This window comes from Lycorma delicatula, chromosome 5 (assembly GCF_047948215.1).
Source record: "Lycorma delicatula isolate Av1 chromosome 5, ASM4794821v1, whole genome shotgun sequence".
Lineage (NCBI taxonomy): Eukaryota > Metazoa > Arthropoda > Insecta > Hemiptera > Fulgoridae > Lycorma > Lycorma delicatula.
This window is the reverse complement of record NC_134459.1, coordinates 38,833,068-38,850,609: the sequence shown is the minus strand read 5'-3', so window position 1 is coordinate 38,850,609 and position 17,542 is coordinate 38,833,068. Positions and strand designations below refer to the sequence as shown.

The 17,542-nt window shown below is 28.9% G+C and overlaps 1 protein-coding gene across 1 annotated transcript in view; it reads left to right on the top strand.

Annotated features, from left to right (window-relative positions):
- The window catches only part of pnt (ETS transcription factor pointed), a 535,428-nt gene that overhangs the window by 430,407 nt on the left and 87,479 nt on the right, over nucleotides 1–17,542 (top strand). The window contains exon 5 of the mRNA XM_075365927.1: nucleotides 6,133–6,312. Coding sequence (XP_075222042.1) covers nucleotides 6,133–6,312 — 180 coding nt within the window. The remainder of the gene's footprint in view (nucleotides 1–6,132; nucleotides 6,313–17,542) is intronic.

Here is a 17,542-nt window from a genome sequence, read left to right as displayed (position 1 = left end):
TGATATCTGTTAACTTCTTCCATCTTCAGTGACGTTATCCTCAAATTTTTGTACGTAACCGATCACGTTTTATAATCGATTTATTTGACACAAATTCGGAGATAGTTATCGCGTACGTACTAAGAATTCGTTGCAGATAATAATGTAAAATAATAACTATTCCTGTGAAAAAAATTCATTTGAAATCTTTATTAAATGAACATTACAAATATTGCTGATCGATTTATTATAATGGAACACATAGCATGTTAAAAAAAAATTACCGACTACCTATCAATAAATTTAGCTGCCGAAAGATACATCTTTAAATTCTGATTCGACATGTTACATATACGAGCTTAAATAACGTCGTTGACATGTAATGTACTTTTGTCATGCTGGATAAAGATAACCTGTACTCGAGAAAGAATGGTCACTTGCTATCTGGTGAGGTCTTCTGATTTTTGTTTTAGAAAGGTTTATTTTTCTTGTCTCACGGTCTTTCTGTGTGTAGTTCGTTCACTTTTTTCCATTTTTTCTTATCTTTTCTCTAGGTTTTTGTTAGACGTTTATTGGATCCGTGATAAAGATGTTGAGACCTTTAGAGGAATTTTGTTCTTGGTATTTGTACGGTTTGGTAAAGTGCGATTACGTCTATGGACCTGTACGGGAATTCCTTATCCTCGGTGTCTATACAAAATGCTTATTTACGGGCTATGTTCCGTGTAAAACCTGAGTCTCTTTATATTTATTTATTATTAACTTTAAATTCTTATTCCGATCATGAAATATATTTACAAATAATAAACGTTTTGATATCAGTTTTATATCGTAAATTTTACGGAAATTTAAGTAAATTTGTTCGCGTAAAATTTATTAGTATTATTGTTTTGATTTGAACTAATCAATAGTAATTTAATTATTAGGCTACTCTAGTTTTGATATTATCTCTTACTACTGAGAAATAAACTATTTATTGTAGTAATCTTTAACATCCTTAGTGTTAAAACTAGGATAAAATTGACCTAAAAAAAGGTTTCTTTTGTTGATGATCCTGAACAAAGTATTTAAAAAATGGGGAAGATAGCAGTAAATATGAGAAAAATAGGAAATATATGAGATGGGGTCGTGGAGGAAACTGAAAAAGAAAAGTTTGAGGAATAGAGCAAAGTTTAAGCAGGCAAGAATACACAGGATAAAACTGTGTACTAAAGCTTATGAAAAAAGATAACCGTAAAGTTACTGAATAACAAGTAAATGCATTCTGTGGATTCTAAAAAAATTTAATTCAAAGTAATGATGGGGAGTATGAGATTTCATTTATTGCTATAATAAGTATACAAGTGAAAATATAGAACGAAAAGGGAAGTGCATAACAGAAATAACTCATATGAAGACGTGTCTATACGGCAGACACTACATGATCGTGTTAATCGTTACTTATGAGGTAAAGCATCATTGCTGCAATGAATTTTGAAAAATACAGGACAATCTGTAACGAGCTTAGAATGTCACAGTTAGGCCTGAAATATGGCGGTATTTTTTACGATACCTCCTCCTGTAATTATTTAAAGAATATTTGAAGTGTTTAATAGTCCACAGATACGTAGTTAGAATGAAATAAATAAATTCATGTAGGCAGGTCTTTGTATCATTAGTTTACTGAACATTTTTATAATCTACATAAAAAAAGACAGTATTCGTTTAGTGTTTTCCCTAATAACTCAAAAACTACGTAATTGATTTCGCTAAAAATTTCACAATTTATTATTATTATTATTATTATTTGTCCCGAGAGACATGTTATATTAGTCTGTATGTTGAAAACCGTTTATTACATATCATTATTATCAATCAAGTTCTATATAAATTGAATCGATTTAGATGATATCTCTCGATAAATACAAGACGTTACATTTACTAAAAGTGGTTTTAGGTTATTTATTTATACGTTTTTTTTTTTTTTTAATTATTTATCTAGTAATGAGTTTAGTGAGGTTTGAACTTTGGTAAACATTCCGCGGATCGTAAGAAGAAACAAAGAAAATTAATATTGTACAATTTATTATTTTCGTAATATTGTTCTTTACATTGTTTTCGTAAGTTACAAAAATGTAAAAAAAACTGATGTAGACACCACATTACTTCCTTGTACGCCTATTAAATTACATATACAATTTTTTTTTTTTTTAATGAGAAGTACTTAAAATTTTATTTCATTAATAAGTTTGGATATTTTTTTTACTGTTATTATTAAAGGATTTTGTATAGAAATTTTTTTTACAATCAGAGGTTAATAATTATTAATAAATCAATATATTTAAATAAAAAAAATGGTGATGAAGTTGGGTTTGAACCGATATGCCTTCCCCTCATAAGATCCAAATATTTTATTAATTAAACTTTTATTTGGCTATAACTCTGAAACCAATGAAATTAAGTACCACTTACGATATATCGTTGAAAATCTATCAATGAGGGCTTATTACTGCAGTTAATAAGAAAAAGTCAAAAATCCAATTTTTGACTTGGGCTTTTTTGGACACTTTTGGTTCAGTCAATTGCAATCAAAAGGGGAGGTGCAAAACTAGATGTTACAGCAGTCCTAAATCCAAAATTACAACATCGTATAGCTAAAAAATTTTGAGTTATGCGAGATACATACATACATAGGCCGTAATATACATACATACGTACGTACAGACCACGCCGAAAATAGTCAAAAATGATATTTCCGTTGAAATCTGAAAACCTAAATTTTTCCCGATCACAATACTTCCTTTACTTAGTATAAGGAAGTAAAAAGAAGGAAAGAAGTTTTTCAGCTGCAGCCGGGTCTGTGTGTGTGTGTGCGCGCGCGCGCGCGCGTGTAGACATATGCAAGTACCACTACCTGCTTTCCAAGCCGATGTAGATTCTATGTAAGTGAAAATGTACTGGTAAAATTGTAGTATGAATCGGATGAGAAATCGAAATGAATAATTAAACTACCGGGAAAAAAATAATAAAAATCGATTACTTAGAGTAATTTTTCATAATACGCAGTTAATATGAGGCACGCAAAAATGAATATTGTCTTGACTAATATATAATTTGTCAAATATAATACAAAATTTATTTAATTCAGACACTCAAATGTAGTAATAGCATTGCCGGGTCCGCTGGTTCTGTATAAAAGCTAATTAAAATAATTCATGTTTCTAAAAGAATAAATTGTACAAAATCAATGTGTATATAATTTTACTTTCCTGATATCATAGTTCTACAGTTATTCTGCCAGAAGGAAAATATGGTAATCAGTCAAAAAACGTGGTATTTCTTACTTTTATTCTCGAAGTTTCATCTCCCTGGGATCCCCAAAAAAAAAAAATTAGGGATAATTTTCGTATGTAGGTACATGGTGTTGGCGTGTATAACATTTGACTGGATAAACGGATTTTGATGAAATTTAGCGTACAGGTATGAGGAGGTAATTTGTTGGCAAAAGTTTAGGATCAATATCTGCAGGGGTTTTTGGGGTTAATTTTATCATAATTTTGCCAACATTTATCGTAGGATTTAAAAAAAAAATTCCCTCAAATTTTCCTCCTTTCCCAGAAATCGGATAAAAACAATCTACCTATTTATTTATTGCATATTTTCTTAACAAAAACTTTTTTTATGCCTTCCAAAGCATAGTAGCAGTGCAAATGGCACTAAAAAAATATGTTGTTGGTGGGAGATCGAAGTTTAAAATTATCGATTTATTGAATTTGAACTCTTCTTGATTTATTTAAATTTTTGATGATAATAATAATAATATTATTGCAATAGAATTTCATCATAATTCATCCTCTTTACCAAAAAATAAAAATTGGTTACTTTTTATTGGTTGTATATTTTTCAGTGGATTTTTAAAAAAATTCTTTCAACGTAGTAAACGTAGAAAAATCAAAAACACTTTCTTGGGAGTTGATTTTTTTACCTTTTAAAAAGGTAAAATATAAATCAATTTTTTGATTATAATTTTTCCCACTACTTAAGAATTAATAACCACTGCCATGTAAGTATAACAACTTCGTTGTGAGATTTTTATAGGTTACACAAAATCTTACTTTATTGGTACGATTCTAATAAAACTAGAAAATATGTATAAAAAGTACAAGATTTAAACATATGAATGTTAAATCGATTTAATTGTAGAAAAAAATATATTTTTTTAAACTAATATTCCTTTTATAATTCTGATTTAAAAAGAAGTATTTATTAAAAATATGCTAATATTACTAATGAAATAGTAGATAAAAATAAAACTTGTGGTTTGTTGTGAGTTAAAATAATCATTTTTTTTCTCTTTTTGTTTTTATATATATATATATATTTTATCAATTATTGTTTCCTGTAATGTAAGATAAAATAGATAACTTATAGGATATTTTATTGTTGGTTTCATTTATAGAATAAAAAAGAAACAGTACAGTATTATTATGTTGTTAATGAAATAATTTGGTTTTCCCTGTGGTTTAACATGTCTTGTTAAGTTTTATATATTCAATATATATATAATATTTACTTATTTGTTCCTCTTTGTATTTGAATACGTTTTATATAATTCATTTAATTACAAGAAAATTATTTTTTTTATTTCTATTTTCTGTTATAATATGTATATCAGTCACCTTTTTCCATAATTTCCTTGGTGAGCGGTGGTTTTCATTTTTCCATTTTTATCGGTAACTGACAACCATATTTAATTTTATTTACCACAACTAAATATTTTACTATTGATAATTATAAAATAAAATGAATTCTGAGGAAAATCTCATGGTTGAATGGATAGTAACTTATTAATTTGGATATTTTATATTATACCTGTGATTTTTACGTGGAAGTGGTTAAAAAATTATAATTGTTTAGGAAATAACCATTTTATTTTTATCACTTATCCAATCATTTAAATTTTTATCGTTTATTTATCGTAATTATCACTTTAAATCCTATGACATAATTAGTTATATGTTTCTGATAGATTTTTTATAATTTGTATCGTGCAATTTTAACCAATTATTGATAATAATCTAAATTTTGAAAAATATTTCGTTACGGTAGTGTAGGTTTTAATTGAATGAATCCACCGGTTTGGTCTCAGCTGATTTCGAAATCGAGAGTTCTAAGATTCAAATCCTAATAAAGTTACTTTTATATGGATTTGATAGCAAATCGTTGATACCGGTTTTCTTTAGTGGTTGGGTTTCAATTAACCACACATTTTAGGAATGGTCGACCTGAGACTGTATAAGACTACACTTCATTTACATTTATTCTCTGAAGGAATACCTTACGGTAGTTCTGGAGGCTAAACAGAAAAAGGAAGCTTTCTAATTCTTTTTTACTTCTTTGTACGAAGTAAAGGAAGTAAAATGTAAGAGTAAAAGGAAGTAAAATTGGACCAAAAGTGTCTAAAAAAGCCCAAAATCCAAAAGATTCGGATTTTTGACTTTTTCTTAACTGCATTAATAAATCCTCCTCATTGAGAGTTTTTCAACGATAGTCATAAGTGGTACTTATTTTCATTGGTTCCAGAGTTATACCCAAATGAAATTTTAATTAATGAAATATTTTGATCTTACAAGGGGTTCGAATCCGACTTCATTTTTTTTTTTTTAATTTAAATATATTGATTTATTAATAATTATCCTGTGATTGTAAAAAACGTTTTACAAGAAATAATTCAATAACGATAAAAAAAAAGGAAAATAATCAGAAGTTATTAGCGAAATAAAATTTTATGTGTGTATGTAATTTAATAGGCGTACAAGGAAGTCACGTAGTGTCCACATCAGATTTTTTGTTTATATGTTCATACCTCGCGTTAGAAAAAGCTTCAATACGTTGAAATATTTTATTTTTTTACATTCTGAAATCAATTTGTTTTAAATTGGCATACTTCTTTTCCGTATGAAAATGAAAGCTTTCATTGTTTGTTCCAATCTTTTTGTTACTTTATACGTAATAAATAATAAAACTTTTTGACTTTGTTTGTTGTTTTATTTCCCTTCTTAACTATTTTGTCGCATTTAATTAATACGTTTGTTTATATCAATTTCTTTGTAAGTTTGATATATTATAGATTTTTTAAAAAATCCATTTACGTTTTGTTTTATTTTATTTCAGAAGTAGAAAAAGAAAGAATTAGTCTTGAACACGCTTCCGATACGTTATACGATACCGTTTGTGTACCAGATCTCTCCGAATACCTGGGCAGCTATAATAATAAACAGCAGCAGCAGCAACAACAACAACCCCCTTCAAGTCATCCCGCCACACCGACACCGCCTGGTTATATCAACGAAGGTAAGTTGTTTATTTTTTTATTATTATATTTTAATTAAAAATATTTTTAAAGTTAATTTTGTTTTGATTCATAAATTCTGTTTGCTTGAGTATGATGTACTTTAATACACTTTGTGTCGTAACTGCATTTTAATATTATTGTTTTACCTTCATCCTAGTTATTAGCTAATTATTAATCTTAAAAAATATTTTTTAATACACTTTTTAAAAGCTTTTATTTAACTCGCTTTAGGAATAATCAAATCATGCAACTGCTCTATCTTACGTATGAAAATCATATATCTATATATATCGTATGAAAATCAATGAAATTTGGTACACGTATGTAACTTCGATGACAATACAGCATTACGGTGTCGGAATTTGATATGACCCATCCGCATGCCCCCACGCGCTATCCCTACGCTAAATAAATGTTGTGCTATTTTAAATAAATTATAAAAACTGCGCCACGCTTTTATTTAACTAAATATTTTCATTACTTTTAATTTTAAAATTTAATAATTATTACATGTATTTATTTTTTATTTATTGGTTATTTATATAATTTATTTTTTAATTTTCAGTGCATTTTTATATTTGTTTAAAATTCTCAATTTGATTTAATTCTTATTTTTTACTTTTTAGAGGGCTTTTCTAAGTAGTTTTTTTTATTTATTAATGTTAATATTAATATTAGTTAAATAAAAGCTTTTTTTAAAAAATAAGTTTTTATATGTAATCAAATATATTTTTGTAAGTTTTTTTTGTATTTTTTACTTATGACTGAGCTTATAATTTGATCGTAAATAAAATTAAAAAAAATAGGAAACTTTATAACGATCCTCAGTGTTGAATATGTTGAATAAAAAACACTCGCTTTATTATTTCATCGTTTAATAGACAAACAATTTGTATTGTAGGACATTATCGATGTAGTCTATATTTTACAGGGAAAGACCGATATCTGGCAAATATCGATATTTTTTCCGATAAATGTTCACATATACCAAATATGTCGGTGAAAGACCGACATATTTACTTATTGGGACTTTTTTTTACAATTTCTGACAGTTTATTTGATTTTCAAGTTGTAGCATTTTATTACAAATTTTGTATGAGATACCAAGATATCAAGCAGTTCAAATGAACCCAAGTTTTTTTATTAAATTTTTTTTTTCTTAAAAATTATAATCTAAATAAAATATAATTTTCATTAAAAAAATATCATCTGATCAAGGGTGGCTAGCTGAAACCAAAATGTTTTACTAAGAACTTTTGATTTTTTGTTAATTATCTTCTAGCATTGCATAATTTTTAAAATCGAACGTCATTTGATCAAGGGGATCAAATCTGAGAAATTTTTCTACTGAATTTTTGATTTTCTTCGCAATTGTCGATCAAATCTGTTTCCATCAAATCGGTCAGCTACACCAATAAAAACTTTATTTTCATTATTATTATTAATAATAATAATAATTATAATCATTAATAACTTATTCCAAGAAACAGAGAGAGTGTAGTAAGTAAGACTTCTTTTAGAAAGGCATTTGACCTGGAAGTATATGGTGAGGATGAGAAGAAAACAACTGCACACGACACGAAGTATAGGAAACCACATTGGCTGCTGCGAAGAATCTCACACCTTACGTTGTCCAATAAAGTTCTGATTTACAAAAAGCTATCCTACCACCAATCTGGACATGACGTGGAGTTGTGGGGTACAACAAATAGTAGTTACGTAGATATCATACAATACTTCCAAAAGAAGGTAACAAGAACTATAGCAGAAGCGCCATGGTTCACGCGAAATAAAGAGATTGACGAATATCTGGTGCTTTCGATGGTTCGTGAGGTTGTGAGACAGCACAGTGTTAAATGCCACCAATGTTTAGAAAATCACGTCAACCACTTAACGATCAATCTGGGGACGTGCGAAGGTTGAAACGTCTCCATGTACTTGACTTAGAAGCTACTGAACGACAGTTTGAGTTACTATCGCCAAATCTAGTGATATTATTTTTTTTTTACTTTTTTTTGTTTATATCTAGTAGTCGTTTTGTTCTTTGTTCGACTAGCTATCGCTTCATTATTTATTTGTTTCTTTTATTGACTATTTATTTGTTTATTGGTTTTTATTTGTTAATTGTTTGTTTTTATGGACTATGAAGTGTTGGGAGATATATATTTTTTACTAATGAACTTTAAGATTACTACTTACTGGTAACTATTATTATGGACTTAATATATTGTAGGAGTTCTTTAAGAACTCCCTATCATGTGCTTATTATCAAATGATTTACTTGCGGTTCCACTTAAGGATTTGATTGTGTATATACTGGTAGTGGGAAAAAAAATTGATATTTGATATTTGCATTTGTATAAAACCAAATAATAATATTTACGATTTTTATTTAAAATGAGATAAACAGATTTTTGCTTAATTAATTTTATTGTATTTATTAACATTTAAAAATTTTGTTTAATATAGAGGCCAGCGCCGGAAAAAAATTGCAATCCTTTGCGGGTTTTTACGTTCTTGTACGAAGTAAAATATTACAATCGCGAAAAATTTCGGTTTTCAGATTTCAACGGAATTATTCATTTTGACCATCCCTGTATCCATTTTGACTAGTTTTGGCGTGACGTCTGTACGTACTTATGTATCTCACATTACTCAAAAACGATTAACCGAAGCATGTTGAAATTTTGGATTTAGGACTGTTGTAACATTTATTTGTGCACCTTCTTTTTTGATTGCAATCGACTGAACTAAAAGTGTCCAAAAAAGCACAAATTCCAAAAAAAATTGGAGTTTTGACGTTTACTTAACTGCAATATTGAGAGCTTTTCAACGATATATCATAAGTGGTACTTATTTTCATTAGTTCCAGAGTTAATAAAATTTTAATTAATTAAATATTTGGATCTTACAAGGGGAAGGCACATCGGTTAGAATCCAATTTCATTTCCTTTATTTAATTTAAGTCTATAATTATTGTGTGTAATTAATTAACCTCCGATTGAAAAAAAAATTGAATAAAATCAAAAGTTATTAGTGAAATAAAATTTTATATACTTTTCATTTTAATTCTAAAATTTTTACAGAGGTTAATAATTATTAACAAATCAATATATTTAAATTAAAAAAATATATATGTATATGAAAAGTCGGATTCGAACCGATGTGTGCATGGATACGTATCCGACTCGTTCTCACTTACATTATATAATTACTTCAGCGACGTGATACAAAATTTATATAAAATGCTGATACGGACACCACAAAATAATGTGATACAATGTGGTGTCCACCACAACGCAATTGTGTAACAGTCAACTTTATTAAAGAATTGAAGGATCATATCTCACTTTCAAATGAAATAATTTTAAACGAAGTGCAAAGCAAAAAGTATGTATATGTAATTTAACAGGCATACAAGGAAGGTTTAACGTCAGAATTTATTTTTTTGGAACTCATGCAGTAAAGTTAATGCAGTTATATGTAGATATGCATTCTTCGTACTGTTTTTACGTTTGATTGATGATCGTAAAATTTAACATAAATATGGAACCTTTGAAAATATTCGAAAAAAATTTAGTTTCTGTTTAAAAGTTACATTTGCCTCTCGCGTCCTTATAATTATGGATTTATTTAATGTCTCATAGTCTAGCGTTTCCCATTCGATAACCGAGATGTAGTAGATTTTTATAAATTTCTGACTAAATTAAACATTTCTTTATAAGATCTAAAAAAAAGAAAAATTATTGTAAAAACAAGTCTGTTATTTTTATGAAATGATTTTATATGTGTTTGGTAATAACATACAATATGTGTGTCGGTTAACACACTTAGCCTGATAAATTGCGTAACTTTGGTTCGCTCCGATGGTTACTAGGGGGAAGCGATAAATTATTAACTTGAGGTAACTCTCGCACTAGCATCGGTCCAGTGATAGTACACTACAGTACAACATACACAGCAACACCAATGATTATAAAGCGCGCAAGTGTGTATCAGAGCGTTAATCTTTAATAATTGTTAAATTTCGTAATAATCACTCGGCATGAGCATTACTGTCTATCAGAAATAATGTTTACTCTCACACATCACACTTTTACTTTGGCACATATTTAATTTTAACCATTTTACTATAAAGGCAACTGTGTCTTTTGTGTGTGTGTGTGTGTGTGTGTGTGTGTGTGTGTGTGTGTGTGTGTGTGTGTGTGTGTGTGTGTGTGTGTGTGTGTTAGTGTGGTTTCTTTCTTATATATGTGTGTTTGCTGATTTATAATTTATTTAGTTGTTTGTTTGTTATGTTGATGACTTCCAGTCAGTGAGCATAGGGGAAAGTCTCTCTCTTTCTTGCTTGTCTTTATGGCTGTACTGATAGCATACTGTAACTTTTGTTATAAAAGAATTATGTAACACATTGCAAATAGTATGGTCTATGCATTTTATGCTATAATTTTATTTTTATTCTTAAAAATACGTGATTTTCTTCATCGCTTATTGTTACTAGCTTCTCTATTTAATTTATTTGAAATAATATATATATATATATATATATATATAAAGGTAAAAAAATAGTTCCGGTATATTTTTCCGGATTTATTTCATCATCATTAATATTTTAATTTGTGACTTTTATTTTAATCTTCTCTCTTTTTTCCTTTGACTAGTAAAAACGTATGAGGAACTGAGCGTGGATTTCCAGTAAATACTCTTAATTAATATTCTTTTTTATTTCTGGTATTCTTATTTTCATGATTTCATATTTTATGTTAAATAAATTAAAATGAAACAGTAAATATAATGTTATCATTGAATTTTATTTTATATTATTCATATTTTTGTAAACTTTATCATTTTCGTTGATATATTTATTTTCTAAAAAAAATCATTTTAGTTTATCGCTTATTATTTACATAGACTTTTTTTTATACACTCGTATTGTTTTAGATTGTAGGAAAATTATAATAAAATTTATTACTTACTCTAAATTTACCAGTTATTATAGAATTTAAAGAAAAAATTAGAGACGAAGTAAGGCAGAGATCGGACAAAGCAAAGAGAGCTTTATGATAAAAAATATTCTACATTATTTCCTATTTTGTGCTAATCTTTTAATTTCAGTCCGTAATCGATTGTTTTACTCTACTCATTCCTTATTAGTGCAGTTTTAACCCTCTATTTATCCTTGGCGATTCTGTCGCCGAGATTAGTAAATCTCTTCGTTTTAAGTCTTCTCCTTTTCCTATTTTATCAAATCTCCTAATTTTCAACATCTTTTTTATTACAATATAGTTCAAAGGTTTTATACTTTTTTTACTGTTTTTCCTATTGTTGTTTTTGTCACCATGAAGTTCTGTATACCACACAAATGTTTTTAACAAAATGTTTCGAATTTTAAGCTCTGTAAAATAGGTTTTAGTAGACTTCTTTTGTGTGTTAAAGCTCTCTTTACTTTTTTCGATCTTTGGCCTTACTTCATGCATCCTTAGTTTTTTCTTTAAATTCTATAACAACGTATGTATTATGTTCACTGATCTTAGTATCAAGTTGTCTAACCCAACGGGTTGGTCTAGTGGTGATTGCGTCTTCGCAAATCAGCTGATGTCGAAGTCGAGAGTTCCAATGTTCAAGTCCTAGTAATGACAGTTACTTTTATACGGATTTGAATACTAGATCGCAGATACCGGTGTTCTTTAGCGCTTGTGTTTCAATTAACCACACATCTCAGAAATGGTCGATCTGAAACTGTACAATACTACACTTCACTTACACATATCGTCCTTATTCATTCTCTGAAGTAATACCTGACGGTGATTCCCGGAGGTTAAACAGGAAAGAAAAGTATCAAGTTGTCTAAACGTATTGAGCCTTTGGAGGCAAAATTGAGAATATGTTTATTGTTTTTGGTAAATAACATTATGAGACTACACATCCACCATTTTTTCGGTTACCTTCTGCCATTTTTCCGGCAACACCATAATCTCATTGCTGTAGAACGTCTGTGGTTTCTGGTCAAAATATTGTGACACGTGGTTTTCACAGGCCTCTTTTGAAACTAATTTAATACCATTCAGGGAGTTCTGCAAAGATCGAAACGTAGTCTGACGGTGCCAGATCCAGGCTGTACGGTGAATACATCTCCCAGTCAAGTTGTCTCAATTTCTGATGGGTTCTTAACGATATTTGCGGTCTATTGTTGTCGGAGTGGTATACGACATCCTCTTTGTTGACCATTTCAGACCAGTTCTTTCGAATTACTAGGTGCAATAATGCTAACTGTTGACAGTACAGGTCTGAATTTATCGTTCTGCCAGGCGGTAGCAGTTCATGATGCACGATGCCTTTCCGATCCCACCAAACGCACAGCATAACCTTCCTGGGCCTCAGTGTGGGCTTCGCTACAGACTGTGGAATTTCTCGTCGCTTCGATCACGATCTCTTTCGCTCCTTGTTTTCGTAGGTTATACACTTTTCATCATTCGTGATCAACCGATTCAGAAATAGCTCATTTTCGTTAGGTTTCAATAGAGACTTGTTTCGAGTAAATTTTTCTGAGTCAGATCGTGTGGCACCCAAATGTCGAGGTTCTTTTTGTATCCAGTTTTCTCCAAATGGTTTAACGCTGTTTGTTGATGGATGTTTAGTTCATTGGTGATGTCGTAATTGCTTACATGCGTTCTTCCTCGACATTTGCTAGAATAAGCAAACGCTACTCGTGCGCAAAAGGCTCAATACTTTTTAGTCTATCTGTTTTAAATAACTTTTTATCTTCTTTCTGTTACATTTTATAACTTTCCCCTTTACTGTTATCTATTGCCAAACTTAATTTTTCTCCTCGTAAATAAATCCATTTAATTTAAGATTTTTTCTTAACTCATTTTTTGTTTTAGCCAAAAAACGTTATCAATGAATCTTAATCGTTACTAGTGTTGTGATGCTAACTAATTGATGTTACTAATCGTAGGATATATAGTTTCTTTCTTATAAATCTATGTAGTTTCGATTTATTTCTATAGTTCAATCATTTTTTCCCTGTTTTAAATAGTATTAATTTTAGAATCATTATATTTTAAAAAAAACGTATTTTGGAACTTCCCCAAGTACAAAAAACCGACTATAACTTACTAAAATTTTACGAAATTAAATATTAAACAATAGCAATAGTTAGGGAAAAATATTTACTTTTAGATTGTAATGTCATTTTTTTATGTAAATTTTAATTTTTGATTGAATTTTGTGAGCGTAATGTTTGTAGAACGCGTCAGTGCGCACCAAACAGTGAAAATTGCAATTAAGTAAATGTTTGTAGAAAGTTAACAAAAGCAAAATTTTATGTTAAACTTGGTAAAGTTATCCAGAAGTATGTACTTTATTGAGTATTAACCTTCGATTTCATTTTTTTTTTTAATTTCAAAACGTTCAAGATAAAAAACGAGTTTGTTTTGTTTTTGATGTGACAAATCATTCTCTCGTTTGTTTATGATCTTATGAAAATGTTACTAGAAGTTTTTTGTTTAAAATGTTCCATTCTACAACGTTTTTGTTTGAATCATTTTTCGATAAATTCAATATTTAACCAGTTACAACCGAAAAACGGGACTACGACCCTTTACAACAATTGTAATTGTAGTGGACCATTTTACTAGATCCACCCGGATGTAATTTTTGGTAATGAGGCTCTGTACTTTTAGTATGTTTATTGAGGCATGTTTAGTGACCTTTTCTACCTGATCGATAGGAAAAGTTTGCTTCTATATTTCATGTTTTGAATCGAATGCTCCTCCTACTCTAGCAGATCGTCTGATATTAGACTATCTGTTCCCTTATGTCGTCATCTCGAGAAATTACATTATTTATTTTAATTTCGATCTTTTCCTTTTTTGAATCATTGTTCACATTTGTATTATTTTAGGTTACGTTAACTAAAGCACGTAGACTGAATTATTTTCCTCGTGATATTTAGTTATCTAATGCCATATTTAGTCATATTTTAGATATTCCTTGAAAATAAATATTTATGTTAATATCAGCTAGAAATGATATACTAAATATTCTTAGTAATGGCAATGTATTTACAAAATTTTTGGTATAAAATTATTGAACGTTTGGGTATCGTAACCGAAGTGTTTCATTTAATTGACCTATTTTGCAATTCCTCTCCATTTGAATTTAGCTTTATTATCTCACTTTAAATTTATTATTGTTGCGTATATGTATATGATGTTAATTTTTAAGGATAATAAATCGATTTTGACGTAAAATTATTTTTTTAATTTAATTTCCTCTTACTAGAATATTTTTATATTAACAAAAAAAAAATATTACTGTGAAAAGTGAACACTAGCTTACTTTTCGAGTACATGACGTTTTACTATCAAAATGTTTTACCCTCTTTTTTTTTATTGATTAAAGTTGCAAATTAATTTTCTTATTTTACATACATTGTTTGGTGCTTTTTCGATTTCGTCCAAATTTTTTTCGCATATTTACTTCCTTGTATGAAGTAAAGGGGAAATACTGTGATCGCGAAAAATTTCGGTTTTCAGATTTCAACGGAAATATCCATTCTGATCATCCCTGAATCATTTTGACCAATTTCGGTGTGATGTGCGTATATATCTCGCGTAACAAAAACGATTAGTCGAAGGATGTTGAAATTTTGGATTTAGGACTGTTGTAACATCTACTTGTGCACCTTCCCTTTTGATTCCAATCGACTCGACCAAAAGTGTCCAAAAAAGCCCAATATCAAATTTGTTTTTGGATTTTGGACTTTTTATTAACTGCAGTAATCAGTTCTCATTGAGAGCTTTTCAACTATATAACATAAGTGGTACTTATTTTCATTAGTTCCAGAGTTATAGCCAAATAAAATTTAAATTAATGAAATATTTGAATCGTACAAGGGAAAGGCACATCGGTTCGAATCCGACTTCATTCCCTTTTTATTTTTTTACCTTTTTTTTTAAATTTAAATATATTGATTTATTAATAATTATTAACCTCTGATTGTAAAAAAATTTACGATAAATTATAATTCAATAATAATAAAAAAATATCAGAAGTTATTAATAAAATAAAATTGTATGTACTTTTCGTTTTAAAAAATGTTTATATGCAATTTAATAGGCGTACAAGGAAGTAATTTGGTCTCCACATCAGATTTTTCACATAAAAATTACTTAATACAGCATGTTTTATAATAACTGACTAATTAAACATTAGAGAAAATTTAGACATGCTGTTTTATACCGGTCATTTTCATTCTCCATATTAACATATTTTATATATTAAAAAAAAAACAATTCGATTGTAAGCGATAATTACTGAATTCATTATTTAAATAATCAAAACATTACTGTTAACTACTCAAGGTTAGTGAGCGAAGCTAGCGTTGGTTAAGTTTGGATGGATTATATTGATTCCGTATACTGACGAATCGTACGTATATAAATATAACCAAACCAAACATGTTTGGACATAATAAACACACTATTTTGTAAATCAAAATATAAATAATCTATGTACAATAAAAAAATTTCATTTCACTGGATAGAATTCACTGATTTGTTGTAATATAATATTAAATAATTTTTTTTATGCCATAAAAATTCGCACAAATGTGAATCCAACATTTGTCGAGCGGTTCCACTTTCTCTTTAGTTTTTGGGAACAAACCCAGACATTTTCGATATTTTGTGTACGAGCTTTGGTGATGAGATCGATAAAATTTTCTGAGTGATTTACAGTATCATTTTTTAAATTATATCTATCCAAATGAGATGTCCATAGGCTTTCAATTTGTCAGACATTATTGTTGATTCTTTTTCAGTGCATGCTGTTACTTTCTCAATTAATGTATCTTTGGTAAGATTCCGAATAGCGTACAGGAAACAATCACGTGTATTTCTGCAAAATACCTCCAAATACACAAAAATAGATTTGGAAGAATTCTGCTTCAATTGAAAATGGGGACTCTCGTCTATTTCTACCGTCATTCCTGGACCGTCTATCTTTTTTAGGTTTTTTTAATAAATTATTAACACAAATATCTTTCGGGTCCATTTTCCAATCCGTTATCGCTTCACTTGACATTTGAAATTTTCTCTAACAAAACTTCGTCGTTGTATATTCATGAGCCTGACAGTACAATGTAAACAGCACAATGTTTTGTCGCGATAGTTTACTATCAGCGAGCCACATGTTTTTTCTCAAACCAAATTCTTCTCTGCATGATATTTTCTTACACATCCGACGCGAATGTTTTAAATGAAATTTCAATTTAATTTTTTTTAAATTCTTGTAGTATATATCATTTTTTTTATTTACAAAAAAATCGCAGCACTATTTTCGTAACTGATATCGCGAATAAGAGAAATAAAGGTGTGTGATAATTTCATGACGTCTATTTACACTAATCTAATAACACAAAGTAATATTGTTTTTATTGAGTTATAGGGTTACTACGGCATTTCTCTCGTGTTTTATTCATCAATTATTATAAAGTATGCTGTATTAAGTAACATTTATGTGAAAATTGGAAAAAAGTGGAGGCCCTAAAACGAAAAAGTATCAATTATTTCTCTTTAATTTATCGATTTGTTACACCAGTATTTCTTGTTTTGGGTTTTACTTTTTCTTTACTTACGTTTATAAAATTTATTCCATTCACATAGAATTAACCTGTTTATGTTATAAAATTAGGTGTTAATGATACACATGGTAAAAACTGCATCTACTGGACAGACAAAATAGAATGTTTTGTCGGAAGCGGTTAAGTTTAGATATAAACAAGAACAGTTTATTTTAATTCTAGTGCAGTGTGCACTCTGTAAGATAGAATTGCTTACTAAACCGCTTACCTTACTACCGGAAAACTTTTATTATGTAAAATAAATCGTTTACTTCCTTCAACAACCGACTGACTTCCGCTATTTTTAGGTTTAGGAAATACAATGCGGTTCATATTCCTTATTAATGTTGCTAGAGAGTAGTCCTCTAGTGTCGAGGTTATTGTAATGGTAACCCCTGTTTTATATGTTTCGTTTAATTTTCAACGAAAAGTTACACTTTTTTTTTTACTTTTTCCATATTTTTTTCCGACGGTACTTTTTCGAGATGCTCCGTTTATCTATTCATGAATGTAAGTAAGATTTCACTCCTCAATTCATCCAGTTTATTTTCTTTCTATCGATTAAAAGAACAAAACTCCGTAGCAGGTTCATTGTTTTCTTG